This window comes from Cuculus canorus, chromosome 9, assembly GCF_017976375.1.
Source record: "Cuculus canorus isolate bCucCan1 chromosome 9, bCucCan1.pri, whole genome shotgun sequence".
NCBI lineage: Eukaryota > Metazoa > Chordata > Aves > Cuculiformes > Cuculidae > Cuculus > Cuculus canorus.
Window position 1 is genome coordinate 25,536,850 of NC_071409.1, and position 27,743 is coordinate 25,564,592.

A 27,743-nucleotide genomic window follows, 5' to 3' on the forward strand; every position below is an offset into this window, starting at 1 on the left:
TGATCTGGGAGTCCCAGAAATAAGAGAGGAGCAGGAATACTCACCATAATGTAACAACAACTTTGGCTCTAAGGATACCCCTGTATTTCACTGAGAAAGATGCCATGAAATCTGGAGGAAGGCAGGGACTACAGGTTCAGGTCAACACGAGCTCTGAGTAAAGGAAGCCTGCACGGCAGCAGTGCGTTAACAGAAGGTACATTGATTCGTACACCCTCTTGTAAGGTGATAAGCACTCGTAGAAGGAAAGTCCAGGGGGCAACTGTGTATTTAACAGAGGGTTTAGGTTACGCACTGTAAAGCTGAGCTCAAGTCATGCACTGAGTGCTTATTATAACACTAATACGTTAGGAATTGCACTTTTAAATAGCCATATAAAACAAGTAAACCTCCATTTCTCACCCCAAGCCTCAGACCTCTCTCAGAATACACTGCTTTCCCAGACTCAAAGAATAGATATTAGCTTTTCCATTACCATATATTTGCACTAATTTTGTGCTTTATTTCAAAGCCTCAAAAGTAAATGTATGGGAAGAACGGGAAGGGAGGAAGACAGACAAGTGATTAAAGTTAAATAAAGATAAAAAGAAGAAAAAAGCCATACACCAAAGGTTCCTAATTTACTCCGAGAATATATCTCTCAGCCTCTGAGTCCACCCCGAGCCACCACGTCATGATCCTCCTGTGCTCCAGCCCAGAGCACTCCCATTAACAAACAGAGGCTCTCAGGGCAGCGAGGTCTGCAGAAAAGGTCGCAGTTAGGCCTGGGAACAGCACGCGAAAAGAAAACACCAGCCCTTAACTGCTCTGCCAACTGCATAAATGTGTCTTCCTTGAAACCGGTTCAAATGCTGATCTCGATGGAACTACGCATAAGCACAGGGAACTAGGCTGGCCGTCTGCAGCACCGGAGAGCTCGGCACGCTTGGCCAAGCGGCGCGGCACGACTCAGCAGCGCTCTGGCTTTCTCCGTGGGGAGGTACAGCACGCTACAAACCACTAGCACTAAGCAGAAAAACGAAGATAATGCTGCAAAGCATTTGCTTAAAGAAGTAAAACCTCTCCAGCTGTAGCGGAGCCAATGGGTACAGCAGAGCAGACAGACAGCTGCGTTCCAGCACGAAGTACCAGCATCGGCTGCAGCAGACACAGCTCTCACAGCGTTTTACACTTACAATTGTAAGGCACTTGCTCTGTAAATCTGTTTCATAGCCGAAGAGGGACCAAACGTGCAATTTTACACTTCTATCCAAGTGAAAGACTCCGCTGCCTCACTCTATGTGCCTCTTCGCTACCAGCGCTCTCAAACATTCTCTTTTCATCTTTAAATAACCACCACCACTTTTTTTTTTTCTTTTATATCTGACAAATAAGGTGAACAGGAAATCATCCACGCGTTGTGCAAGCCACAAGCAAGTGACTTGGAACACAAATAAGTGGTCAGAGCTGTAAATAAATACAGAAACCCACGGCAGACAAATTGTCACAGCAATTAATCTGAGATACGGATCAGCCTCAAGCGATGCCACCACAACCGGCAGATCTGCAGGTAAGGATTGCTCTGAACTGAGGTCTGTGCAGGGATATTCTTCTTTAGCAGTTACTTTTGGTTTAATTTACGACTAAGGAAACATAACTATATAAAGCTCATAGTTTAAAACAGCAGGCTTTATTTGAGCCACATTTTAATAAAGCTACTAATCATTACAATGTTTTATTGCTACACTCCTGCTAGAATAACTAGAATAACTGCAGTTGCTCAACAGTCGCTTGTAAAAACTGAGCTGTTTAATCCTCTAATACCAAATCACAAGCCGATTCCTGGTCCTAACTTTTCCTCTTAAATCCACTGCTTGCTAATTCACATACTATAACTGATAGGAGTTAAGGGGTTTTTTTGAGGCTTAATTAAAAAAAACAGAATATTTGGGTTAGATCTGAAAAATGATGCCATATGCAAACAGCCCAAAGTACTGCCCAGTTTCAGTGTATCAGGGTTTGCAGATACTTCATAGGCTCTTTAACACTAAACGGTTGTGGGTTTAGAATAATTGAGACCCTTGTCTTAAAAATCAAAAATGAAAATAGAATGGAAAATATAACTTATCAGGAAGATTAGGCCGTTAAATTTCAGATTTCAGAAGTAGCATAGGGACTCCTGGACAATAAGAAGAAACGAAACAATCACTGCTTGGGTTTTGCAAGACAGAAACAGAACTCTACCCTTGAGGTGTCCTCACTCTGGAAGCAAGCGAACTTGCATTGCCCTTCAAAAAGCCTGCTACTTCAACAGGAAAATAAATAGTTTTATCAACAGCTGCTCTTTCGACCTGTGGGCTCTCCTCGCTCACTTTGCCCTTCAGAACACCAGAAATAATCATGCCATACATGCCCAGAACACACCACGTATGATCTAATTGCCTCTAATAACTTTGGCCAGGGAAACCTGTTACAAAATGCTGTCAGTGCTAAACACTCTCCGCACTGATCGATGCCATCTGACGTGGAGGCTTCCTCCTGTCAAGTTAACCACAGCAACTCTCGCCCTTCAGAGCTGTTTAGGAGCTCAGCAGCAGCACAGCGCCGAGGGCAGACGCTGAGCGTGGCTGAGGTGCAGCTGAGGTGAGGCTGGAGGGCTCCGCACCCCCAACCCACCCAACCCCCGTGCTTTGACCCAACTTGGGGAGAAGAACACTTCTTTTCCTCCTCACTGGATCACGAAGACTTTTCTTTTTTTGAAGGGTGAGCAGATGGGGAGGAGAGGAAGGAAGGAGGGGAGCGCGTAGAACAGAAGCTCAGTACTCAGATCTGCAGCGGCTTTAGGAACAGATGCATTGGGTCCAGCTGGAAATGAGAATTCATTCACAATCCTAAAGTCAAAACCTTCCACTGCAATACTGCAGACTTCTGAACGGTGTTAACGGCACTCCTCTCAGCCCAGTCACTGGCAGGAAAAGTTTGTAACGCACTGAACTTAACAAGCCTTGTGGGAATTGGCTTTGCAAATATGAGGGATGAGAAACACAAATACAAACATTAATTCATAAGGATTTATGAATATTGGTTGGGTCACAAACACACACGCAGAGGAATTATACAACCAACTAGAAGAAAACAGGCACCCAGGGAAAATACCATCCCAACAAAGGGATGGCACAAAAAGTGTAATGGTTTTATTCTATGGGTTTTGTTAAAAATCACATTTTAAAGGTTAGATAATAGAGCCAGTTTCTTCTGAACCGAGTAAGTGAGGTAGAAGACACAAGCCAGGCTAGGACCTGCTGCTGCGCAGGGCAAAGCAGAGGGATGCAGGGGGATGCAGCAGCGCTCGGGGGGTGACACGGGCTCCCTGCCCACCCGAAGGGCTGCAGCCCACACACAGGTATCAATGATGCGAAATGGGAACGGGTGACAGTGTAGGGCTTGGGGCTGAGATGCACACAGGAGGAAAATCACTGTACACGAGGCAGACTATTCACACGGCCTGACAGCACCATCAGGACTAGCACTCAGTCCTAAGAAAGCACCAAAGATAAAGGGCAGCATTCTAAGCCCGGCTTTTTGTTTGGTTTATCCCACGTTTGGGGAGTCAAGAATTTGTAAATAAATTAGTATAGCATGAAAAAATGCATCACTTCATCACAGACTGCTACTGCTCCCTAATTTGTGCCTTTTAGATCAAACATGAGAAGTGCTGTTAGACATAGAGTTGTTTACACTCCCGTTCCTACCCTTGCGAACTGTAGCTGCAGACAGAGCTGGGGCATCACCAAGGGTGAGCCACGGCCCCTCCTGAAGATGCCCCACAGGAGCCACCACCATGGGACACAGGGCCTTTCAGCCACTTTCACAGAGGACAAGACTCTCACCAGCACCTCAAGAAGACACATGGCTCACTCCATCTCTGGCCTCCTACACCAGATGACAGCGCTCTCGACAGCAAGAGCAGGAAGCCACAGCAGCAAGGAACGAAGACCCTCCAGATGTTACTGCCACACGAACGGATCCCTCTTTCCTCCAAGCCACAGCAAAGGAAGCATGCACTGAGTCCCACCTCCTGCAAAGCTCTCACACAGCTTCTCATTACTCCTTCCTGCAGCAGGAATGGGGGTTTAACTTCTATCATCCTAATTCAACTACTCATCCCATTTTGCCCCACTACATTGCGTGCAGCTACAACAGAACTACCACCCAATACGTGGCTTTTAAAGGGCTGAAATAGCACACAGGATATTTTGCATACTTTTATTCTCTTAAGTATGTTGCCTTGTGAGGAATGTTATAATAAGAACAGAAAAATAACAAGATCTTGGTCTCTTGGCAAACTTACAAGAAGTCAAAAGTACCAACATATCTCCACAGTCACTGTAAAAATGCTTCCAAAGGAGCCCAGAGGTCACACCACGGGCCCTGGATGTCTCCATCTCAGCATCCACCCCACCAGCTGCCAGGTCGGACACCTTTGTGGAGCTGGGGGAAGGGAGCAGACCACCCTTGAGTACGCACCGGTGGAGCAATGCCCCGGCGACTGGAGCAGACTGCTTCCCCTTGGCCAGCCTCTGCCTGCCCACCAGCTCTGACCCCGCAACACCCAGCTCAGTACAACCCGGAGAAGGGAGAGCCAGGATCCCAGCATCCACAAATCACAGCCTCCTTCCCTCTGCTGGTTGGCTCCTGACAAAGAAGTGAGCACCGTGAAGTCCAGGGATGCTCACCCACACTGGGGGCTGCTTTCCAACGGGATTATACCAGCGTGGCTGAGACCTCAGGTGCAGACCATTCCCAGCACTCCTAGAAAGGAATATTTAAGGAGTCTCCTTCCAGTGCAACTTGGCACAATTTGCATTGCTGCGGTCTGTGTATTGCGCTTCTTCTTCCTCCAGACTTCTGGTCACATCAGAGATAATAGCTGGCGTGATCTTCTCTGACAAACTCCACTTCACAGTTCAAAAAGGTTTTCTGGGGACAGTGACCACTGTCAACAAGTTCTGACTCAGTAATTGCATTGCAGTTACTTACTAAGCAGCTGCATTAATTTCCATAAATAGCTAAAATCTGCCCCCAGCGCTACAGAACCTTTACTATATCCAGGAACATAAAAGAAAATAGAGCTTATAAATATTATTCTTATGTTCAGTAAAGCAGCCATGAACTTTGAAATATGATAGCCAAGTTACAGAAGGCAAGAAAAACTGCCTTAATGATATTGTGAGCATGACAAATGATGGCTTAAGAGTTTGCATACAGAAAGACATCAGTGTTTGTAATGGTTTATGCAACTTTCCTTTTGTGTATTTTGCCAAGACAACATGATTTGCAAACTGAGAAAGTTCAAAACATTTATATATTTTACCAAGGCAATCTTGTAATTTTGGCAAATCAAGTTTGCTGGGTTTGCATGAGTTGATGTTATTTACATAGAATAAATACCTATTTTATGCTGGACCAAGCATTTGAACACAAAATGCTGCTCAAGCAAGAAAGGCCACTGTCACACCTAAATCACAAATTGCTGGCCATTAATACACAGATGCCAACAACCAGCGGCAATTACCCAGAAGCAAATAAAACAGCAATGTTTTAAGAATTGGGTAAAAGGAAATCTGAAAAAGGAATCCTTAAGCTTAGTTATCACCTCGAGCAGCATTTGGACAGAAAGGTCTTAAGTTGACCCACCAAATGATATCAAATGAGGAGCTTCTAGCAGTGATGAGTTGTTGAATAGGACTGCTCTACCGCTCTGTCCCTAATCAATGCTGAAGCCCTCCTGAAAGATCCAAAGCCTCATCTGCAGCGCTGGCCATCAGATGGTGTAAAGAGGTGTTGCACTGCAGGAACCCCTCAGCGCCACAGCATCACGCTGTCCTGTGTTGTGATACCCAACTCTAGCAACTCTGTATTCTCCTGTCTCTCACACAGGTCTCCCAGCAAAAGAGCCCCCGTGCCTGAGGATGGAAGGCACTCCAGACCCTTAGCAAAAAGCACCACAGCAGTCAAATCAAGAAAGGTAAGGACATGCCATTGATCCCAAAAGATTTACAGAGTCCAGGCTGGATTTTGGCCTCATTCTCAACCCCAGACAGCTGGTAAATTTGCTGGTATCAAATGTAAAACTTGTCCACAGCATTTTTCGTGCTGCACAGACATACTTCACAAAGTTTTAACATCTGCATCTCTAATCACATGCTTCTGAAATAGTCTTTTGTTGTACAATCCCTCAGCGCAAGAAACACTCCATGAACTCCCCAAGCCATTTAATATCTGCTGCTAAGCCCAAGTATAGAAAGATCCACCTCCAGATACCTCGTTTTAGGGAACCAAACAGAGAATGAACAGCTTCTACACATACCATATGCAGAGCATGTCCGGCTTAGACAGCCGGCCAGGAGAAAGAGAACACGGACACTGCAGGTAGCACTGGGAAGGGAACAGTTCTCTGTTATCATCTGAAATAAAAATGCCATTCATTAGTGGTGCTTTCCAGTTGTTTGAGTGCATGGTTGAAGGACAGAGAGGGAAAAGGGGCAATACTCCTAGTGTAAGCGATATCACCCCAAACCTCACCCATTATCACCTCCTAATCCCAACACACCACCCACACTGTAGTTATATTGTAACTGCTTCTCCAACCAAACGAAAACAAATGTCCCCGGTGACCAGAGCTGAAACACAAAGACAGGACGGCAGCTCCTCATATGGGAGAGCAACCAGGAGGAGACTAACTGCAGGCTTTGAGTGCCAACACAGGTAACACCTGCTCCATTGCTCCGCTTATCCATGCAAGGTGCAGAACAGCACCTCAGCTCATCAGCCTTCACAGTGTCTGCAGGAGAAAGACCGAAAACAATACACCAGAGGAAACAATTTTATCTATTTGAAAGAAAATTTCCATTTCTATAGTTATTGCAAGGTTGCTTTCAGGTTCCGATCTGCTACACAGAGGCATCAGCTGCCCACTCAGAATTGTGGCAATAAGGAAAAATCTTTATTTTCTTAAAAAAAACCCAAAAACCTTTGCCAAATACAGAAGCTTTGTCTCTATATCTGCTCTGCCCTCCCTACAGAGGATAATCCACCCCCGTAAACATTCTGTCAAAGAAAAGCAGACAGCAGATGCGATTTCTTCTGGGAGATCCTCTAAAATTTAAATCTGAATGATTTGAGAGAAACATTCTAGCTGCTACACTATGCTAACATGCAGGCACACTCCTGTGTTTCGTACTACTAAAAGTAAAAGTTTAAAGCAAACCGGGCTGGCTACATATCAGGCTTTCTTTCAAGTGAACATTAGAAAACATTAGCATTCAGTAGATAATTCCACGCTTGACTAACAAATGAGTGTCTTCTCCTCCTGTAGACAAAACAGAACACTTGTACAAGGAATACTCATATCCCTCACATGCTTCCTGGTAAACCAGTGCTAAAAATACACATTGGTCTTTAAGGGTTAACGAGACATATTTAGTGATTCTGTGGCTCAGTCCTTCTTCCAGTTAGTTGCACGTGGGTTTATTCCCTGCAGAGCAGAGGCAGCGCAGGGCTTGAAGCCAATGGATTAAAGTCAAATGGAGAAGTGAATGGATTCTCTGTTCACAACAGCAGTTACGCCCTTGACCATCATCAAAAAGCAAGACGGTACCACTCGGAACATGCTAACTATCTATCCCTGCTGGAAGTGATACGGTGTGGAAATGTGGTGATTCGAGACATATGCCAGGTTGATGTGGAGGAGTAGAAATCTTATCCTAATTAACAGGAAGCGTAGCACCATTTTATCTCACCGAGATAATCTTTCTCTGCTTCTAGGAACAAAGATATCATAAGATGTTCAACTCCAGCACAAACTCCTCGGGAAACAACTGCAGTCACAGCACAGTAATAACCAAGACAGTCATTCCCCTGGTCTACTGCTTCATTTTCATAGCGGGACTCCTGCTGAATGGTGTAGCGGCATGGATCTTTCTCTACGTTTCTAGCAAAAAGAGTTTTATCGTCTATCTCAAAAACATCGTTGTTGCCGATCTCCTCATGAGCCTGACATTTCCTTTCAAAATTCTCGCCGATTCAGAAATTGCACCTCCCCAACTCAACACGTTCGTGTGCAGATACTCTGCTGTCGTTTTTTATACAAACATGTATATTGGGATTACATTTTTTGGCCTCATAGGGTTTGACAGATACTACAAAATTGTAAAGCCTTTATTTACCTCCATTGTTCACACAGTCAACTACAGTAAGGTGATCTCCGTTATCATATGGTTATTGTTGATGCTTATATCATTTCCAAATATGATTCTAACCAATGAAATCACTAAAGAAAGTTATTCCAGAAAGTGTATAGGTCTTAAAAGTGAGCTTGGCAGACAGTGGCACAAGGCGTCAAGTTATATTTGTACAGGGATTTTCTGGATTGTTTTTATTCTGCTAATCATTTTTTACACTTCCATAACAAAAAAAATATACAGATCTTACAAAAAATTCAGAAGGAACTCAGACGTGACCAAGAGAAAAACCAGCCGTAACATATTCAGCATCATGTTTGTATTTGTTATTTGCTTTGTACCTTATCACCTCTGCCGAATACCCTACACCCTAAGTCAAACTAGCTCACAATTCAACTGCCAGTCAAAAAAAGCTCTGTTCTATGCGAAGGAGTTCACTCTTGTCCTGTCTGCTGCAAATGTGTGCCTCGACCCCATTATTTATTTTTTCCTCTGCCTACCCTTTAAAGAAAAGCTGTATCAAAAACTGCACCTCAAGCTGCAAACTTCAAGTGAGGCTGAAATTTCTAAATCCAAAAGATCAAACACACTTCGGGAAAGCATAAATATCCTGTAAGCTCAGGTCTGTAAAACAACGCACTTAAAGTTATGCAAGAATGCAAATGTCTCAAAGAAATCAAACAGATGAGAACCAGCAATAATAGAGAACAAAGGTTTCTGAATAAAATACCGAGTGGTGTTTCTCTGTATAGAACATTATTGCAAGTTGTTGATGTATTTACTACGTGCTATTTCAACCGATGCTGTCCTCGCATTAGAGTGCGATAGGAGTGATTAGAGTGTGATATGACCTATCTAGACCTCAAAAAAAAAAAAGAGAGGAGTAACTGAAACATGTTCTGGAGCTTCAGCCCTTTGTTCTCTGAACGCGTTATCCAACAGATCCAACTATCAAAAGGATTTGCTGGTGTTTCTCATGAAGTCAGGCACCACACACAACGGTCAACAAACCAGCCTGAAAGCCCTGGGAACAAGGGATCACTCTCACTCAGCTGCAACACAAGGAATTTCAGCACGAATCTCTCTGATTTGGCCGCTACCGGAACATAAAAGAGGATGGAGATCCTGAGAGGGAGCGCTCCTGTGTCCCTACCAGCACACAAAGCCAAGCACTGAAGGCAATGTGCAGGTGAAGGAAAGGCTTGACTCCAACCACGGGGGGGAAAAAAAGGTTGAAGAAAAAAGAATTACAGATCAAATCCTCAATTATCTGAACAGAGCCTGAAAAAATCTTGGTAAAATTGGTTTTATATGATTTCCTAAGGGAAACATTCTATAAAACTAAGAATTAAATGTGATTATTTGTCACCTCTAGGTATCAAAGGGCAGCAAGCGTTTTAAGAGAATCCAACCGTAAACTAAACAGCACAGTTACACAGCGCCACATTCCTCAAGACTCTTCTGAAATAACACTGTACACCAAACGTGTTCACACTAAGCTGACAGATTTCAGTAACTCCTTTTCTGCGTTTGCAGAAGGAGGTAAGAACACTCAAGAACCCGTTTGGAAACATATGCACAGCTGTCTAGAAGCTACGGGGTTTATTTAAATCCAGAAAGAATGGTTTGTTTGGTTTCTTAAGCTTTTAGCACGATGATAAAGCTTTTCTCTCTGTACAAAGGTAATGGCTGAAAGCCTCCAACCTTCTATATCTAAATATAATCTTTCTGAACTGTATTTTTCAGTGCAGCCTTCTTTTTTTTTTGATTGATTAATTGATTTTATCATTGTACAGGGAAAACACATGAGTAGAAAAAATATCCACAAAAGCTTTCAGGCAATGGCTCTGAAAAATGAATGCTTTCATTTTACTTAAAGATGATATCAGAAGAGAAATAACATGCATTTCACCTTTCTGCCGCTGTGTTTCATTTTAGCCCTAACGGCTAATCTCTCAGGGTAAAGGATTTTTAAATATATGGTCTTTGAACCTTGTCCAGGCTGTGTGTAACTTCTCTCTGTCTGAGACCACCAACCTACAGTGACAGTATTCTACCAGCACACAGGATTATATTTAAACTAAAGGAACAGACAGCTCTTTAAAGCGCCTGCTGAGTTTAAACACATCTCTGTGGAGAGCAAAAATCAATCTCCATTGATTCCATACTTGCCTGAAGAGCTGTCCCACCACCCAGAGAGGCTGGATGGCATCTGACTGCAGGGGCTGGGGATCCTCAGCCCGAATCAGCCTTCAGGGACTACAGGAGAAAGTTGATTTCGGTTGTCATTTTTAAAGAAAACAAGAAAAAATATTATTTATGCATTCTTTCAGAGCTCCCAGACTCTTGTCAAACAGACTTCACAGGCTCTTCCCTCCAAGTGAGGGAAATAGTCTGCAGGGGAAGGGAATCTGTTGCTTTGTGGGAAATTTTTTGTCATTTATGGCAAAAATATTCAGTTCCTTACATGGCACAGCTTGGTATTTGCCTACGTAAATCCAACTAATTGCGCTTGTGAAAGCCCGGTGGCACACAGAGATCAAACCCTTCCACAAGACATATTTAGATAACTTTAATTACTTTGCAACCTTTGAAAACACTATTTCTATTGTAAAACTGTTTCTCACTTACCAGATTACTGATATCAGAACAACAAAAACCTACATGAGGCACCGGGGGGAAAGCGTGCTGACCAACACACTTTTGAAGAAGTGACACTAAATTTCTAGCTTTCAGTTCACTGAGATGGGAAGGTACGGGGCCAATTGTTTTTCTGCACTTGGTAAGTCAATTCTTTCACCCCTTTCCAGTGCCTCGTGCCTCAGCCAGACTCAGGCAGCTCCTCACACACTCAGAAGGTTCGTGGTCACGCTTAGCACCAGCTCGTGCCTTGTCAATTTACCACCTGGTGGAACTTCCCTAAAGTTCTTGTAGTGAAACTTAACGGATAACCCAGAGCTAAACAAGGTTCCTGTGCAACGGCAACATCAGCTGCAGCTCATCCTCCTGCCGTACTCCTAAATGCCTCCGTGGCACTGAAGGAACAAGAAGCAGCTGCCCCACGCAGCCCCAAACCTGTCTACACGCAACGCTGCGACGTAACATTTCACAGCTTCAAAGAGCCAAATAAAAGGAAAGGAGAACCCACAGTGACTCTGACAAACATCGAAACTCGCTCCCCATCCCTCCTGGCTACTCTGACACTCTGCCCCTTCTCCCGGCTCGCTCTCCTCTGGAGACCTGGGTTCCCCCTCGCGAGACCTCTCCCTGCCCCACGCCAGCAGTGAGCGCTCGGCTCAACTACACCTGCACTGGAGGGTTCTCAGAAGGAAATGATGCCGACTGACAGCAGAGCTCCAGAAAGCCTCTGGAAACTTTTTCTGGAAGCAAAAAAAAAAAATCTTTCTCTACATCAACATGCAAACTGTAGAGGGATATCAGAAGGCAACTTGACACAAAGAGTTCCCACATAGATCTCTGGTGTGTCCAACTCAAAATACAAGGCTCCTGGTGCTTTTTTAAAGGCCATCTGGTTTACAGCTTAGATGTTACTTTTCCCAGTTTTGTTCTCAGAAATGATTTAATCATTGTGACCCAATTCCCAGCCACACCAGCACCCCATTCCCTTCTCTGTACCACCCCCCAATCCCAAGAGTCAGGAATGCATCATGGAAAATTTCAAACCAAAAGTCAAAAATTCAGCAAAGTTTAAACCACCAAAAATAGGGGTTTGTGATGAGAAGCACTCAGCAACCCTCATCACAGCAAAATCTACCATCTGCGTCTGTAATTTATGAACTAAAATGGCCTTTTAAGTTAGACATGTAGACAGGGGAACACACTGCACTGCAATAAAAACAGAATTACGACTCCGTAGTCTCACATTCTCATCTTTCTTCTGCTCCTGAAACACTTCTGTAGGAAGTGCAGGCCATTTTTCAGCAAAAGTTGACCTAATCATCACCTTGTCCTTTTTGACCTAGAAAAGTCCTCTGAGCTGTAGTTGTCAGCTGACTCTGTCGACAGGCTGAGAGAGTTGGGGTTGTTCAGCCTGGGGAACGGAAGGCTGCAAGGAGACCTTAGAGCAGCTTCCAGTGCTGAAAGGGGCTCCAGGGAAGCTGGGGAGAGGCTTTCTACAAAGACATGGAGTGATGGGATGAGAGAGAACGTCTTTAAATTGGAAGGGGGGAGACTTACATTAAACATTTGGAAGAAATTCTTCACAATGAGGGTGGGGAGGCCCCAGCTGCCCCTGGAAGTTGTGGCTGCCCCATCCCTGGAGGGGTTCCAGGCCAGGTTGGATGGGGTTTGGAGCCCCTGATCCAGTGGGAGGTGTCCCTGCCCATGGCAGGGGTGGGACTGGATGGGCTTTGAGGTCCCTTCCGATCAAAACCATTCTGTAATTCTATGATTCTATGAAAGGGGAGACACACACAAAAACAACTGACTGAATGCTCCGTTTTAAGATTTAAAAAAGAAAGAAAAATACAAGTATGGAGAGATCAGTATTGCATGATGAGCATAACACCATAAACCAGCCCATGTTTGCTCAAAACCGAACACAGGATCATTCCAGATTATGAAGCTCTGCAAACATTTCGACAAATATGGTCTGAACTTTAAGCTGATGACTAAACCTAAAACCAGACATTCTTGATTTGTTTCTTCACAAAGCTCTCGTATGTGATTTGTAAATTCCTGTGGATTCTCAGCTACAACAAACTGCTCACATGCTGGGGTTTCACTGTTGTTAGCGGTACCTCAGCCTGGCATTAGACATATTATAAACATTTCCCCTGTATCCCTAAGGTGGCATTTTCATTTTCAATAGAACTTGGCACACGTCCAAAGGTTTAGAACTTTAATTGTAATCAGTAGAAGCCCCAAGTGCCTTTAAACCTGCAAATTAGCTTGCAACTGGAATCTCACGCAGGTATATCATAACAAATGAGAGCCAACTGCATTGCAAAGCTCTGGCTCCAGACAGACTGTAAATGTAGGACACACAGGGGGTGAAAGAGTCTCAGGTCTTTAACAACAAAAGTAAAGAAATGGCCACCAGTGTCACACATCCACAGCTCCAGGTCAAGAATCCAGGCTAACCTGATGAAGTTTTAGGAACTACAGGAAAAAGTCCCCCTGGTGGGGCCGAGCACACCACGCATGCCTCCTCACCCTTGCATATAAGCACTTAAACTTAAATCTTCAGGCTTGATGTTAGAAGTTGAGAGTGAAAACTGCCCAGCCTCCAGGTCCGCTAGGCACCAGCCAGCGTGGGGCACCACTCACCATCCCTGTTGGCTCTCCGATGGCGACAGGTCAAGCGACTCTGACCATCTTCCCCCCATAAAAGTGTATTTTGAACTGCAGCAACTGTAACAATCCCCGCTACCGGCCGCAGCAGCATGACTAACTCGGCTCTTCTGCAGCCACTTATCTCCCCACCGTTCTGTTCCACCCTGCAGAGCAACGAGCACTCGTGGTGTGGCTCACGGGGAAGGACATGCTGGAGGGCACTGCGGGGCGCCCAGCCCATCGCCACCAACCGCCCCATGACACAGGAAGAGAGGTCTCACCGGGCTGTTCCGTGAACACTGACATTTTTCTGTCACCTCTCTTCTAGGTGACTCCCATGTGGTTTCGTTATTTGAATGCTGGTTTTAACTGCGTCAATCAGCGCATTTAAAAACCACAGACACAGCCCGAGGAGATTAACACGCTACAGGGCTGCAAGAGCAGTCACCCAGACAGCAGACCTTTGCAGGCTAATGCTCAGAAGACCCCACGGACCACTAGGACGGGTACGTACTTTTAGTCTTTCTTCCAGCCTATCTAGATCCACGTACAAATACAGCCTGAAACATTAACTGTGTAAATGCATATAAGGATTTATAAGGATATGGAGCTGCTGGAACGGGTCTAGAGGAGGCTACAAAGATGATCCGAGGGCTGGAGCACCTCCCATATGAGGACAGGCTGAGAGAGTTGGGGTGGTTCAGCCTGGAGAAGAGAAGACTCCGAAGAGACCTTATAGCGACCTTCCAGTACCTGAAGGGGCTCCAGGAAAGCTGGGGAGGGGCTGTTCATAAAGGCTTGGAGTGATAGGATTGGGGGAAATGGGTATAAACAAGAGGGGCAGATTTAGGCTAGACACAAGGAGGAATTTCTTCACTATTAGGGTGGTGAGGCAGTGGAAAAGGTTGCCCAGGAGCAGGGGGGGGTGGAACTGGATGATCTTTAAGGTCCCTTCTAACCCAAACTATTCTATGAGTCTATAACTTAAAGCAGCCCTTGCTTTGCCTGTAGTCGGTGTTACTCAGCTGCAGCCACGCTGCATCCTTGGCTGTATCCATGCTCCAGTTCCAGCAGGATTTCAGGGTTCACTTTGCCAGGCTTTGAAGAGGATGAGCAGGGAAATCCCACCACCTCAAGACTGCAGCAGTAAGCCCTGCAGCACTGCATGTCCCTCACCTGCACCACACAGACCCAAACATGCTACTGTGAAGCAGTAACTTCAACTCGGCTACAGGTTTTCAGGACAGAGACCACCCACAGAAATCCAACTGCAAGAAACAAACTTCTAAATCATTGGAGTATCTGCAATCATTTTGGTTTACAAATAATGCACATCTGGATACATCTTTTACAGCACAAACACAGTAGTTCTGTTGTAGTTCTATTGTATATTAAAGCCAGGGAAAATATTACGATACAAAAAAATTGTTTCAGTTCTGCTATTCAAGAGAAACGTATTGGTTTTCAACCGAACGAACGGGCCTCCTTTGCCACAGGTTTTCTGTGCAGCAGTCTGAGCATAGCCAACAAACACACAAAAAGCCCTTGGTCGTGGAGTAGAATATTTCTTTAAAGTAAGACCAAAATGTTCTATTTTTCTTCCCCATAACTCCTAGTGAAGCCTAAAAAGGAAGCAAGAATTATTTAGCAGTTGCTTCTTTCAAAATGTGCTTTTTTTTCTAAACCCTTCATAAAATTGTGATTAATTTGTCCTCTGTTCAAGTCGGAAGAGAGAGCAGCCTGCAAAAGCTTAGGGCTGATTAGAACTATTTGCTTATCTCTGATATATCCACGTATTGGTTTGACAGTGCTTTAACTTCAAAACTCCCAATACGCTCTTATAGAACAAGACTACTAGAAATATTACCCTTTTTTAAGGCATAGTTTCAAAGGTTCAGAAGTTATGAAGCTTTAGTACGACCATTATTAACCAGATGCTTAAACAGACGCAAACCTTTTCCCTTGGCCTCTTGGCTGGTTGGTGGGGTTGAACCAAACACACACTCGGGAAGACTCCTCCAGCAGCAGAGTTTCTCAGAAATCTGTGCTTTCAAGAACAATTCCCAATACATTTCCAAACTTTTCTGACATGAGATCAAGGCCCTCTTGCATACCTGTGAAGCAGCATGAAGGAAGAGAAAAATATTTCTTCCCAGTTGCAGTTTTTCCATGAAATTAATCAAACAAACTTAAATAATAACTACTCTTGCTCAGGAAAGGCTGATATCACTGATGTCTTTGTCGTTCTTTTTGTAGGTTCTTGATCTCTCCTAGCAGCAAAGCTAACTTGCACAAGAAGTTTACGATGTCAAGCAATGCTTCACAATGCTATATCAGTAAAGAAATGGAACCTTTTACCTATTTTTACTACTTGATTTTTCTTATGGGATTCATTGGAAGCTGTTTTGCACTATGGGCATTCACACAAAAAGATCAGAAACAGAAGTGTATGAGCATCTACTTAATTAACCTCTTAACAGCAGATTTTTTGTTGACTTTGGCATTGCCAGTAAAGATTATTGTTGACCTAGGAGTTGCGTCCTGGAGACTGAGAATATTCCACTGTCAAGTTACAGCCTGCTTCATCTACCTGAACATGTATTTATCTATTATTTTTTGGGGGTTCGTAAGCATCGATCGTTGCCTTCAGCTAATGCACAGCTGTAAGATCTACCGCATTCAAGAGCCCGGATTTGCCAAGATGTTGTCTGCAGTCGTATGGGCAATGGTTCTCCTTATAACAGTGCCCAATATGGCTATTCCCATCAAAACCATTGAAGAAAGACCCGGTGCAGGATGCATCGATTTCAAAACAAAATTTGGCAGAGACTGGCACGTGTTCACTAATTTCATCTGCACAGCAATATTCCTGAATTTTTCAGCTGTGATTCTGATTTCCAATTTCCTTGTTGTTAGACAACTCTACCGAAACAAATACAGCGAGAGTTACACCAGTGTGAAGAAAGCCCTCACCAGCATATTGCTGGTAACCGCAGGCTACCTGCTGTGTTTCGTTCCATACCACATCGTCCGTATTCCCTACACTTTGAGCCAAAGCGACGCCATAACCAGCTGCTCTCTCAAGCAAGTTCTCTTTAAAGCTAAAGAATCTACAATGCTGTTTGCAGTATCGAGTCTTTGCTTTGACCCCATTCTCTATTACCATCTTTCCAAATCATTCCGACTGAAATTCACTGAGACTTTCGCACCACCCAAGGAGGGAGATGTTTCTACAGAAGAAAGATATCACCCAACTGGCCAGCAGATGCAAAAGTACTGACTCTAAAATCCATCAGAAGAGCGTGCATTCGCAGCAGGAACAGCGTTGTGCGACGGCGAGCACGGCTACCACAGTCAACATTCCTGCTGAATGAAACCCAGCAGAAGGAAAAACACTGAACACCACCATCCGCTTTGTTCTCTATTCACACGGTAGGTCTGAACCGGCGGAACATTCAATAATGCCTTTCAGCAACAGTTTGATGTAGCAGCGATGACCTGCCAAGGGTCAGCAACATTCAGGAATACAACACAGCCAGACAGACTCAAACATACCCTATAGTTATTTATGGCAAACACCCGAACTCACCTTCTCCAAGTATTATATACTTACTATATTGAGTGACTTGGTGCAATCAAGTGAACAGATTATTTAATAACAGTTCATAAGCTGCAAAAGTTTTCACAGATGCAATTAACCCAGGGCATTTTAGAAGGCGTTATATACTCCAGAAAGTGATTTTAAGCTGCACCGAATAAAAATTAATGTATCTGCTTACATCACACCTGCAGTCCTTACAAATAAAGATCTTGTTCTTGCCAAGTTCCATTGCCTTTCCTTGCTGCTGCTTTAATGAATATTAAAAAAGCTAACAATGTGTTATTTCAGAATGTTTGAGGAAATTTTAAAATGGAGATAAATTATATGTAGTGTTCCCTTGCTTGTTTTACTTACAAAAATTTAGAAAGCAGCAACTGATTAATATTCTAATCTACAATTATTTGAAAAAGTAATGCATATGTAGAACAGGCAAAAATCAACATTTTAAAAATCTGCCTGCATAGGCAAAACCCAGCTACCTGGATTTGCTCCATCCGTAAATCAAAAATATTTCAGCAATAAAACCAAATCAAGTTATCTTCTTCCTAGTCCTCAAAATGGGCAAAATATAAATCAAACTTCGAGCAAGCATTCAAAATTCTCCTGAACAAAAATAGCTCATTCAGTATTTATTTTGATTAACAATTCACCTGCAGTGAATCCCAAAAAAAACTTTGTGAAATAAGAAATGTAAGGCAAAGAAGACTGTGGTTATCACACCATATCTCACAGGACACTTCCTGTACTGACAGAATTTAATACTCATGTAGATACATCCCAGTTCAAGGCTTGTTCGGTACTTGAGCCCTTTTTCCAGCACAGCAGAAAACATAAAGAGCCAACAGAACGAGGGTTTAGGATCTGGAATGTTATTCATGAGGCTTTCTTCAGTTCTCACGAGCCTACAGAGAAACACAACAGCAGCAGCTGCCAAAAACCCACACTAGCATCAGCGAGCAGTGGTGGGAGGAAATAGCACCATTCTGTCCCTTACATCTCAGAAATTCAGATATTTTGGTATCCATCCATCTGTCCAATTACAACATCAAATTATCTATTTAGCGAACTTTGATTAGACCCTGGAATGCCGTGGGTTTATTGTGGTGCCAGTCGCCTTAACCCCAGTAAAGCATCACACATGATCAGAGCCCTCTTCCAGCTAACACCCCGTTATAAAACAAAAGATATCCGTGTGCATCCTGGCAGCAACAGCGTTGCGTGGATCAGTCGGGAGCCCTCGGCAGAGGTCACAGAGCCCAGCTCTCTCTAAACAGGGACCTTTTCTTCCTTTAAATGCTTTGCTATATGACATCAGGCAGTACCGTTACGTGCACAAGTACAGGGGTCACTCACCAGAGGTATAGGGAAATGTGTTGCATATTGCAAGTGGCGAAGAAGATCATAATTGGATGGAAAAATCAGTTCTCTCAGTCTTTCCCTCTTGATGGACTTCTCACTGGTAACTGAAATTCTTCTGTCTAAAGAAGAGTTCACATTCTCACAAGACTCCCCAGGCATCGGAGAAAATATCTAAGTCATGTAAAACAAACGTTTAAGGTAAGTGTAACCTCCACCTCAAAATTTAGATACTACATTCAGAGATACAATTTTGTTCTTGGTTACAGTTACTTTTTAAACATCTGAGGCTTCTCAAAGATAGACCAAGCAAAGGCAATTCATAATAAAAGTCTGAAATGTAAGATACATATACGCATTATATCTCTATGCATATCTCCATTGTTATAAGACAAGATCTAAACCACTGGTAGTCAGTCAGGAAAAAAACATTATGATTCAGAGAAATCTCCACCCTTCTTATGCTGCTGTGACACAGAAATCACAATGAGGTAGTCCAGTGATTGAGAGAAAACTATCAAAAGGGTGAAGGAGGAAGTGACAAGAGATATTGTAAGCCAGCATGGATATGCTTGAAACCATCGCGACAGATGTCAGGCAGAAACAGGGGTTCCAGCATCCTGCAAGTGGATCTGCACAGACAGATCCAGGAACAAGAGCCTGTGCAGATGCAGAGGGAGGACCAGTCCCAAAGGAATCCCCTAGGAGATTCAAGGGTAATGCAGAATCAGGCTAAGGAAAAAAGGGGGGATGCAAACTTGGAAGACCGAGAAAAGACAAAAGCAAACGGTATCAATCTGGGGCTCCTTGATGTCAAAGAACTACGTAAATCTGCATGTTTATTCATGCTTAACTGTAACACACAGCACTCTGAATACGCTGGAGGCAAAGCGGAAAAGGGAAGGAGGGAGAGAGGAGCCCGCGTGCAGGTGTACAATTAGGGGAAGCACAGAAGAGCAGTTGGTTACCACACAGCAGAGAGACAGAGAAAGGTGGTGATGCACCCACACAGATGGTGGCAGGGGCTGGATGCTAATGGATATCAGCTGCTGATGGCAGAGGCAAGGTGCAAGGAGAGACATTCAGTGACAACAGCAAGTATCAGACACAGGCATCAAAGGCATGCAGAAAAGCCAAAGTTAAACCTACTGGAAATTCTGAACCAAAATCTGCCTTAAAGTCACTCTTGTCTACATCATCAAAAATACCAGTGGTTCCTGAGTCAATCCCCATGTGTTCCATAATACTATGATCCTAATTGGCAGAGAGAAAAAGAGAAACATCAATCACATCTCACTGAAGACCCATTTCACCAATCATGGGCAAACCCAAGTATTCCACCAGTTCAACTAAGAAAAATATTGTTGACAGGTTTTCAGATACTGGCTTTGGAATGTTTCTGGTAAGCCTTAATTCACAAAAGTGTTTCTCAAGCCTAAATCCACAAAAACACAGAAAATGGCAGGAGCCAAAGGGGGAAACAAAACTTCCCAGTATATCCCTGGGAGCAATTCCACTCCAGGGACACCTACAGAACAGGGAGGTGACTTGTACCTTCCCAGGCTGTATTTCTGACTTCGTTGTACCACAAAAGGCAACTTGTAGAAACCCCTGTCTTTCATGGCAAATTTGGTCATATATAAAGATACAAAAGAAAAGCAATGTAAGAGGATCCTTTAGCTCCACGTGATGGTGCAGCAGAACAACAGGCCACACCTTGTCACACGCGGACAAATATGGTTTGCAGTCTTAAGTTTAAAATTGCCTTCCTCTTGCACTATGTTACTGCTCATCTGATGGAAGACTCGGGATTGCACCCAGACTGCACACACACGAGTGGGGAGGTTCGCCTTTACAATCCTTACTCGGTGGCTGTGTGGCACACACTGAGCTTCTGATCATCTGTGAGCACATTGTCAGGCCACGCACTGTCCCCCAGACCACACAGAGAATGTGGGACTCCTCCTGCTTAACGTTCTCCCTTCTCTTCATTGAAGTACATCTGCAAATAAGTTTTTCCACTGGTACATTTCGAAGTCTACATTGTTCCTTTTTGTTTATCCCAAGTTATTTAGATTGGCAGAGAACCTTCAGTTCAGTATATGTGCATGAAAACTGCAATAATTACCCCTATAGACAAGAACAAAGCTAACAGATCACTTTCAATCTTCTCAAAGTGAAAGATACACGGAGAGAGAGATTGAAAAGCTTGGTATCTAATCTGAAATACTTATGCTTCAGTGAAAATCTGTTTTAATGAAACGGAGCACCAATCGTGGAAGAAATACTATGAAGCATTACCTCCAGTTTCACATCACGATCCTTAGAATAGTGTTCATCCACAGCTTCCCCATTAGGTGAACGTGGTCTGGTTGTTGTAGTGATTGACAAATCTCCACGTGATATTAAAGTGCACATGTACGCATCATGGGAGAACACGTCATGCCGAGTGAATTCAGAAAAAAGTAGCACCAAATTCACAAACTCTGTCTTCTCATGATCACTGTTTGGGTCAGCTACCAGGGGGAAAAATAAAGAGTTAGACTATAGTTTCAACTTACAAATATTTGAGTTTCAACTTTGCAAATTGCAAACCCCAGCAAATTGATTTTAGATGCCTAGAAAAGCACCTCAGACATCCTGTAGAGGTTTCTCATTGTCTCCACAGAACAAAGCGTTTCACTTGGCTCTCAGCTCCAGACACGAGACAGACATCAAGCAGCAGTGGATTCCAGAGCATCCTCCCCCAGACCCCCAGCGAGGACAGGTATATATGTCAGCAGTTGGTACAATGATCAAACCCTTGGAAAAACTAAAAAGAGGGGGGAAGAGGACGAGGACACTCCTTGTGTGAAGAAAAATTTAAGCTGAAGCTTTGGATTATAACAGAACTGCACTCTCCTCTCAAATTACATTACTATACAGATGTTACTGTCTTATCTATACTACTTTTTTTATTCATAACAGAAAACCTTTCAAAATACTTTCAAAGCACTCAAGATTTCTGCATGCCAGGCCTCCAAGGTGTAAAAACAGTGTTTTATTAAAGCATGACAACAGAGTGCATTTCAGCTGTTAGATGTCCTCACGCTTATCAGGATACTTTATTCAAATAAATGCATGTTATTTTGCCAGTGACAAAGCACAGCCTCAAGAAATACAACACAAAATGTTATTAAGTTTTCATTTGTCACACCTGTGTTTAATTTGACTTGTTCTGTAACACAGAACGGTTTGTAACCTCGCAGTTAACAGAAAATAGCTCAATACCATATGAATTCTATTGGGCAATAAAACTTCCAGCTACAGAACCACCAAACTCAATCACCAGGATTTATTTAAAAGCAAATTATGCTTTAAAAGTTCACATTAATTCGATATCTAACGCTATTTCTATGTACCAGCCCCCAGCTGCTCTCCCCACCCAGCCTCACAAAGCCAGCCAGAGGGACCACACGGTATTTGAAACACACCCATCAGAAACACGAGTCTAAATAACACAAATAGTTGGGATGGTTTTTCAAAACCAGGGTCACTGCTGGCACAAAAATAGAGCACTGCCAACATCTCAGAGTCCGTAACAAATTTTAAGCAGTTCCTCCTTTTTCAAATGTTGAAAGGTTTCAGGATCGTGTTTTAAACTAGAGGGGATTTAAAGTAGTTTAAGGGCACCAGAGGAAAAAAAAACCATGTACTTAAGCTACCAGAAGCATGAGCTACAATATTAGACAGTTTTATTAGGTCAAGACACCTCAAAGAGCAACCTACAATTAACAAAAATCCTTTTTTCAACCCACCTATTTGTCAGCTAACAGCTTTTGACTTTCACACTTCGGTGTAATTTCCCAGTCAGTCACTTTGAATGTGGATGTGTCAAAAAGAGGTGTGTTTGATGTTAAATATACATAGAAGGCAAGTAATTTCCCCAAATCTCTTACAGCCTAAACAGAAATAAACACAGTTTCTGCCAATTTTCCTCTTGTGAAAAGAAATAAAAATCACAGAAACATCCTGTAGCAAGGCAGGAGATATAAAAAAAAAAAAAGCATATGAAAATAGAGTGGGTAATCACGGAAACTGTGAAACACCCGCTACAGCGAAACAATAGCTTCAGCAGCCCAACAGCGGATCAGTTGTTGCTGACCTAGTTTGATATATAAATTAATTAATACTCACATAACGAGGGAGCTTGTGTATCTAAAAATCTCAGCAGGACATTCTGAAAAACAGGAAGGCTGGAACCTGTCAAGGAGGCTGAAGACAGAGATTCCTTCTCATCTAGGGCTTCAGATTCACCGCATCTCTGCACAGTTAAATAAATAAAAAAAAAAAACCATATATCTACACACAAACACAATATTTCCACAATATGCATCTGAAGCAATTATATGTGATTGTTTCCTGCCTTTTCATCAAACCCAGGCTTTTCCTGGGTTTTTCCGTTTATGATAGGTTTTTCCCTTTACTTTGTACGCTTATTTCAAAGTTTTTTTTCACTTAATGACTTTGGATGACATATTTAGAAGGAATGACCGACATATGGACCATCGTCTGCAACAACAGTTTGGTATAAAAGCAAAAATTTAAGATACAGAACTTCCTGAGTGGTAACTCTGCTTGTTTGTGTGAATTGTAAGTTACACTAAATGCAATAAGAACCAGGGCAAACATCTCTGCCTCAAGTGGATTTTGGTGCTAGTGAGGCAGAACTGATACTGTGAGCTCCCTTCCCCCCCAGTTAATGGTTTGTGGTGAGGAGCGGACAAAGCAGAAAGACTTTGGAAAGTAAAAGTCTTTTTGTAGCTCATGCTGTCTGTATGTCTGTCTGCACAGAGGCACTTCTGAGAGTGCTCTCGTCTGCCCCTCCCCACACAGGGGATGAACAGACATCACATATGACTTTCCTGGGGACCCTTTAATCTAGGTGAAAAACAACATAACAGGATGCCCATCCAGTAAAAGCACTGCACGATGCCGGGCGAGGCCAAGGCAGAAGGTGCTTTGGGCTCCAAGGACCATCCCCGGTCCAGAAAACTACAGCAAAGCTGCAGTGAACACACTGCCTGCAAGCAATCCTCACTACAAAGCACATTTAGTCCGACCGAAGCGTGGAGGAGAAGCATCAGTTTATACTGATGAGAAGATCAGGTTTATCTGCCACACAGACAAACAACAGTTTCCATCAGAGATGTCACTACAGCGTCCTGCTTCTCCAGTGACAAGTTTCATTTCCCCTGAAAACAAAGGCATCCTTCAAAATGCAAGATTTGAAGTTGCACTTGGATTTTGCCACACAACAAATCTTAGTTCGGGAAGTTTCCCACCAGGGGAACAGCCCTGCCCAGGAGACCCACTCCCCTCTTCTTAAGGGACTCCTGCTCCTGTGGCACCCCTTTGTTTGGGCACATAGTTCACAGAAGAAAAACAATTCAAAGAGACATAAGTCAGCTAATACGGACCATTCTGGGTTAGATCATGATTTTTCCCCTATTTTAAATAGAAGGGTTTTTAATTTTAAATTTACCTAGAATTTACAAACTGTCAATTGATGACAAAAATCCCCAGTGCTTCAAACACCATCTAACTTACTTCTTTTGAAGTGAGATTCAAGCGATGTTTCCCTTAGAAATCTCACTTTTTAAGCAAGCTGTTCACACTATTCTAGTAGAAATAACTTACTTCTGCTTCGATTTCTGCTTGCCTCTTCTCCAGGAGTTTGGCTACAGCCATAGCCCTGTGCTTACCGGACCTTTTACAGCTCACAGCCCATTCACAAAGCAGCATTACCACAGCTTCATCGTTTGGGGCTACCTGTTCAGAGCAAGAACAGAGACAGAAACCCATTTCAGTTCACTTCTGGCAAACAGCCTGTAGCAATCAGCGATCTGGGGAATAAAGACAAAAGCTGGTGTTTATTCTTCAGCACTGACAGATGCACATCTTTACTTTATTCATAGTATTTTCAAATGAAATATAATGTGGAAGGCAAAGAGGGAAATCTTAGTTTTCACACTGCTGATACTCAAAAATTTTTCTTTATCTAACATTGCTTCCTAAAAACAGAAAAGGCTCATCTGCTTTATGAGTAAGTGAAACAGGAAAAGCGTAGCACACAGAGCCTCTCAACCCTACTAACCACACAGAATTCATGCTTTCCTTCGCTAATTCTTCCGAACCTCCTTCACCTGTTTCCAGACCACTATTTGTACCCCACCAATGTATTTAACACCCAAACCAACCCCCTCCGATCTCTAAAGGTGTGTCTGTGAGATTATCAAGGTAAAGAAACTCCCCAAAAGCTCAATTTATTTCTGACCAAACAAAGACATTAGGAAATAAGCTATCTTCAGAAAATCCATATTTACACAGCAATAGGATGTAGTAGCTTATACAATATCTACTGAGGGTTCATCCAAGCTTTGTTTTCACTAACCAGCATATTTTGGAAGCATTTCTTTTCTTGTGAGCCACTGAACCAGGGCTGCTTAAGTTCCTCACTCCTGCTCACACCGGCTACCACCTTCAAACATTTAAACACAACACTAGCCTATAAATTAAGCAGATGCGATCATCCTTCTTTTCCCGAGATTAGTGGAAACCACACTTACAAGTAAATATTAGAAGGGCTGTAGTTAAGCACAACAAACTCTTTTTCAGAGTGATTAGGAATTAAAGACCCACAAGCATAAAGTTACTGCTTCAAAGCTCTCCCCTTCTCCTCATAAAATACAAAAAGCAATAGCACACCAGGTAAGGCTGGTGAAAGAAACTTCCTGTAAACACACTGCAATGGGCGAGCAAGAAGTATTCAATGACTGGGTGGGGGGAGCAGAGGGAAGAGGGGAAAATGCTTTTCTCTCACCCAAGTGAAGCAAGGTGGTAATGCCACCACTCCTGTGGTGAGATCAATCAGCTAACAACAGAAGTACAAATACGACATGTTAAGGCAATGCAGAACACTTGAAAGAGTCTGATTGTCACACTGATGACTTCTTTCCCTTCTGCTAACAAGAGAAATCATGCCAACAAAAAAAATAAGCCAGGTGTTTCAAGCAGGAGACTCCAACTCAGAGATCAGACAGAGCGCATCAGGTCACCAATTCCCTGAAGCTGCGCCTGCACTGCATTGCATCCTGCAGCATCCCAGGGATGGCAACACAGGACCTCCTTCACCCTCTCTCTTGCAGGGAACAGCACCTCTTGCAGAATGGCCAAGCAGTTGATCTTCTCAGGCAAGGAGCAGGTGGTGCTCCTACAACTGAATCAGGAACTTCAGGAAAGTAAAGAAGGAAAGCCATGAGGAGGTCGGTCATCAACAGCGAAGGTTAAAATTTAACAACTAGAAAGAGACAGCTCTACAGTCAAGAAAACACATACAGTTAACTCTGTTCTTAAACAAGTCACCTGCTAACACTGTGATATTGTTTAGTGCCAAAATAAAAAGAAACACCTCCCCAGTTCTATGCCTATAAAAAGGCAGAACTATCTTTTCACAGATGTAGAACCCAACATCACCACAAATCAAACACCTAGAGGTGATTATACACCTTAAAAAGAAATAAATCAGTGTTGCTTCTGCAGTTTCATATATATGCAGAACATGACCTCTTTTGAAAGGAAGAAAGCCACCATAAATACTTGAAGAATCAAGAGGTTTATCCATCTAAGAATTTCAACCACACCACTTTTAAGTGCCTAAAAACAGTTGTTTTGGTTCTCAGGAATTAAGAAAAGGATTATCTGGGTGCAAGTAATTATTTGAACCTTCTGATGCAGACTTTTGGTGGGCAAGCTGGCCTCACCAGAGCCATTCCCATACCTTGGGCTCTTGGAACACAGGGCCCTGTAGCAGCTAAGAAAAGCAAAGGTGAAGCATCTAACCACCAAATACTTTATTTTGCTTTTAACTGAGAATATTCAAACCATTTGAAAGTTGTATCGAGTCTCTGCAATATAAACAGCCACCCCAAACCCTTACAGCAAGTACACCTCTGCAGTGCTACACAGGCAGTGGCAGATGATGCTACAGACTCACAGCTCATCTGGAGAGCCACATCAAACTGGAAAATGAGTCAGTCCAACACTGGAAACTCCAGCGTTGCTTTGCTGTGTGTGAACAGCAGCGTGCTGCTCCTGAGAAGCTGGGTGGCAGCAGGCTGTGACGCTGACAGCATACAGGGGAGAGCAGAGGTCCCTGCCCCGCTGCACAACTTCCTCCCTCCCGATGCTCTCATGATAGCTGTACCGCATGGCTTCCTCCCTTCCACACTGTGTTTACTTAAATGTACTAAGGACGCAATGAAGTAACATCTCAGAACAGTCAGGTTCTTTATTTGTCTGATTCGGGATCCAACATCTGCGGGTGGTCTGTCCTGGAAAATATACCCAAACAAGCTTCGGATAACTAAGCAAGTTGAGCAACTGAACTAATTCTAACTATATTATTAACAATATTACATGAATGCTCTGAATACGGTCTATTTTCTCAGCATTTGTGGAAACAGATTCTGACCCTGCAGATATTTTAATCCATTTTATTTTGCTCATCCTGGTCTCTCTTGCCCATCACACCCCAGCACACTTGGACTCAGGTCCCTTAGGCAGTAACAAACTGTGAACTTCCAGCTCACCAATTCCAAAGCTCTCAGCAGACCTCCTTTCCCACAGGCACAGCAGGGTTGTCGGGTTTTCCTGTTTGTTTAGTTTCCAGCAAAGTGATCTCAGAAAGACAAATATTCACTCTCTGCACTGGTAACAAACTCCCTTCGTGAGAACCAAGTTCAAAACCAGGCATTTTTAACTCTAAAATGAAAAACATCTCCTGGCATCGTAAGAATTCAGATGGACTTCAAAGACAACATGATGGTCAGAGGGCTGGAGCACCTCTGCTATGAGGACAGGCTGAGAGACTTAGGGTTGTTAAGCCTGGAGAAGGAGAACGCTCTGGGGAGACCTTAGAGAGCCCTTCCAGCACCTGAAGGGGCTCCAGGAAAGCTGCAGAGGGACTTTTTCCAAGGGCAGAGAGTGATAGGATGAGGGGGAATGGTTTTAAATTGGAAGGGGGAAGATTTAGATTAGACAATAAAAGAAATTCTTCACAATGACAGTGGGAAGGCCCTGGCCCAGGTTGCAAGTCGTTGCTGCCCCATCCCTGGAGGTGCTCAAGGCCAGGTTGGATGGGGCTTGGAGCCCCTGATCCAGTGGGAGGTGTCCCTGCCCATGGCAAGGGGTGGGACTGGATGAGCTTTAAGGTCCTTTCCAACCCAAAC

At 43.4% G+C, this 27,743-nt stretch overlaps 3 protein-coding genes across 9 annotated transcripts in view; 2 read left to right on the top strand and 1 right to left on the bottom strand.

Moving 5' to 3' along the window:
* Positions 1 to 27,743, bottom strand: part of MED12L (mediator complex subunit 12L) — a 134,953-nt gene that overhangs the window by 84,513 nt on the left and 22,697 nt on the right. For 5 of the 7 annotated variants that reach the window (XM_054073969.1, XM_054073964.1, XM_054073966.1 and 2 more), the window contains 5 exons: positions 24,154 to 24,285; positions 22,651 to 22,777; positions 20,776 to 20,990; positions 19,624 to 19,728; positions 18,472 to 18,648 (listed from right to left, as the gene is read on the bottom strand). In XM_054073969.1, the coding sequence (XP_053929944.1) occupies positions 18,472 to 18,648; positions 19,624 to 19,728; positions 20,776 to 20,990; positions 22,651 to 22,777; positions 24,154 to 24,285 (756 nt within the window). The remainder of the gene's footprint in view (positions 1 to 18,471; positions 18,649 to 19,623; positions 19,729 to 20,775; positions 20,991 to 22,650; positions 22,778 to 24,153; positions 24,286 to 27,743) is intronic. The other 2 variants (XM_054073967.1, XM_054073968.1) reach the window with 1 other exon arrangement.
* On the top strand, positions 1,509 to 12,021 carry P2RY14 (purinergic receptor P2Y14). The gene is made up of 3 exons (XM_054073973.1): positions 1,509 to 1,549; positions 5,920 to 6,007; positions 7,807 to 12,021. Exon 3 carries the CDS (start codon positions 7,825 to 7,827, stop codon positions 8,836 to 8,838), a length of 1,014 nt encoding a protein of 337 aa, XP_053929948.1. The 5' UTR covers positions 1,509 to 1,549; positions 5,920 to 6,007; positions 7,807 to 7,824; the 3' UTR covers positions 8,839 to 12,021.
* GPR171 (G protein-coupled receptor 171) lies at positions 1,519 to 17,325 on the top strand. The gene is made up of 4 exons (XM_054073974.1): positions 1,519 to 1,549; positions 5,920 to 6,007; positions 13,846 to 14,023; positions 15,774 to 17,325. The coding sequence occupies exon 4, from the start codon at positions 15,823 to 15,825 to the stop codon at positions 16,795 to 16,797; it is 975 nt and encodes a 324-aa protein (XP_053929949.1). The 5' UTR covers positions 1,519 to 1,549; positions 5,920 to 6,007; positions 13,846 to 14,023; positions 15,774 to 15,822; the 3' UTR covers positions 16,798 to 17,325.

Excerpts from the sequence above, each read along its gene's own strand:
- P2RY14 (XM_054073973.1), top strand. The coding sequence starts at position 7,825 with ATGTTCAACTCCAGCACAAACTCCTCGGGAAACAACTGCAGTCACAGC.
- GPR171 (XM_054073974.1), top strand. The coding sequence starts at position 15,823 with ATGTCAAGCAATGCTTCACAATGCTATATCAGTAAAGAAATGGAACCT.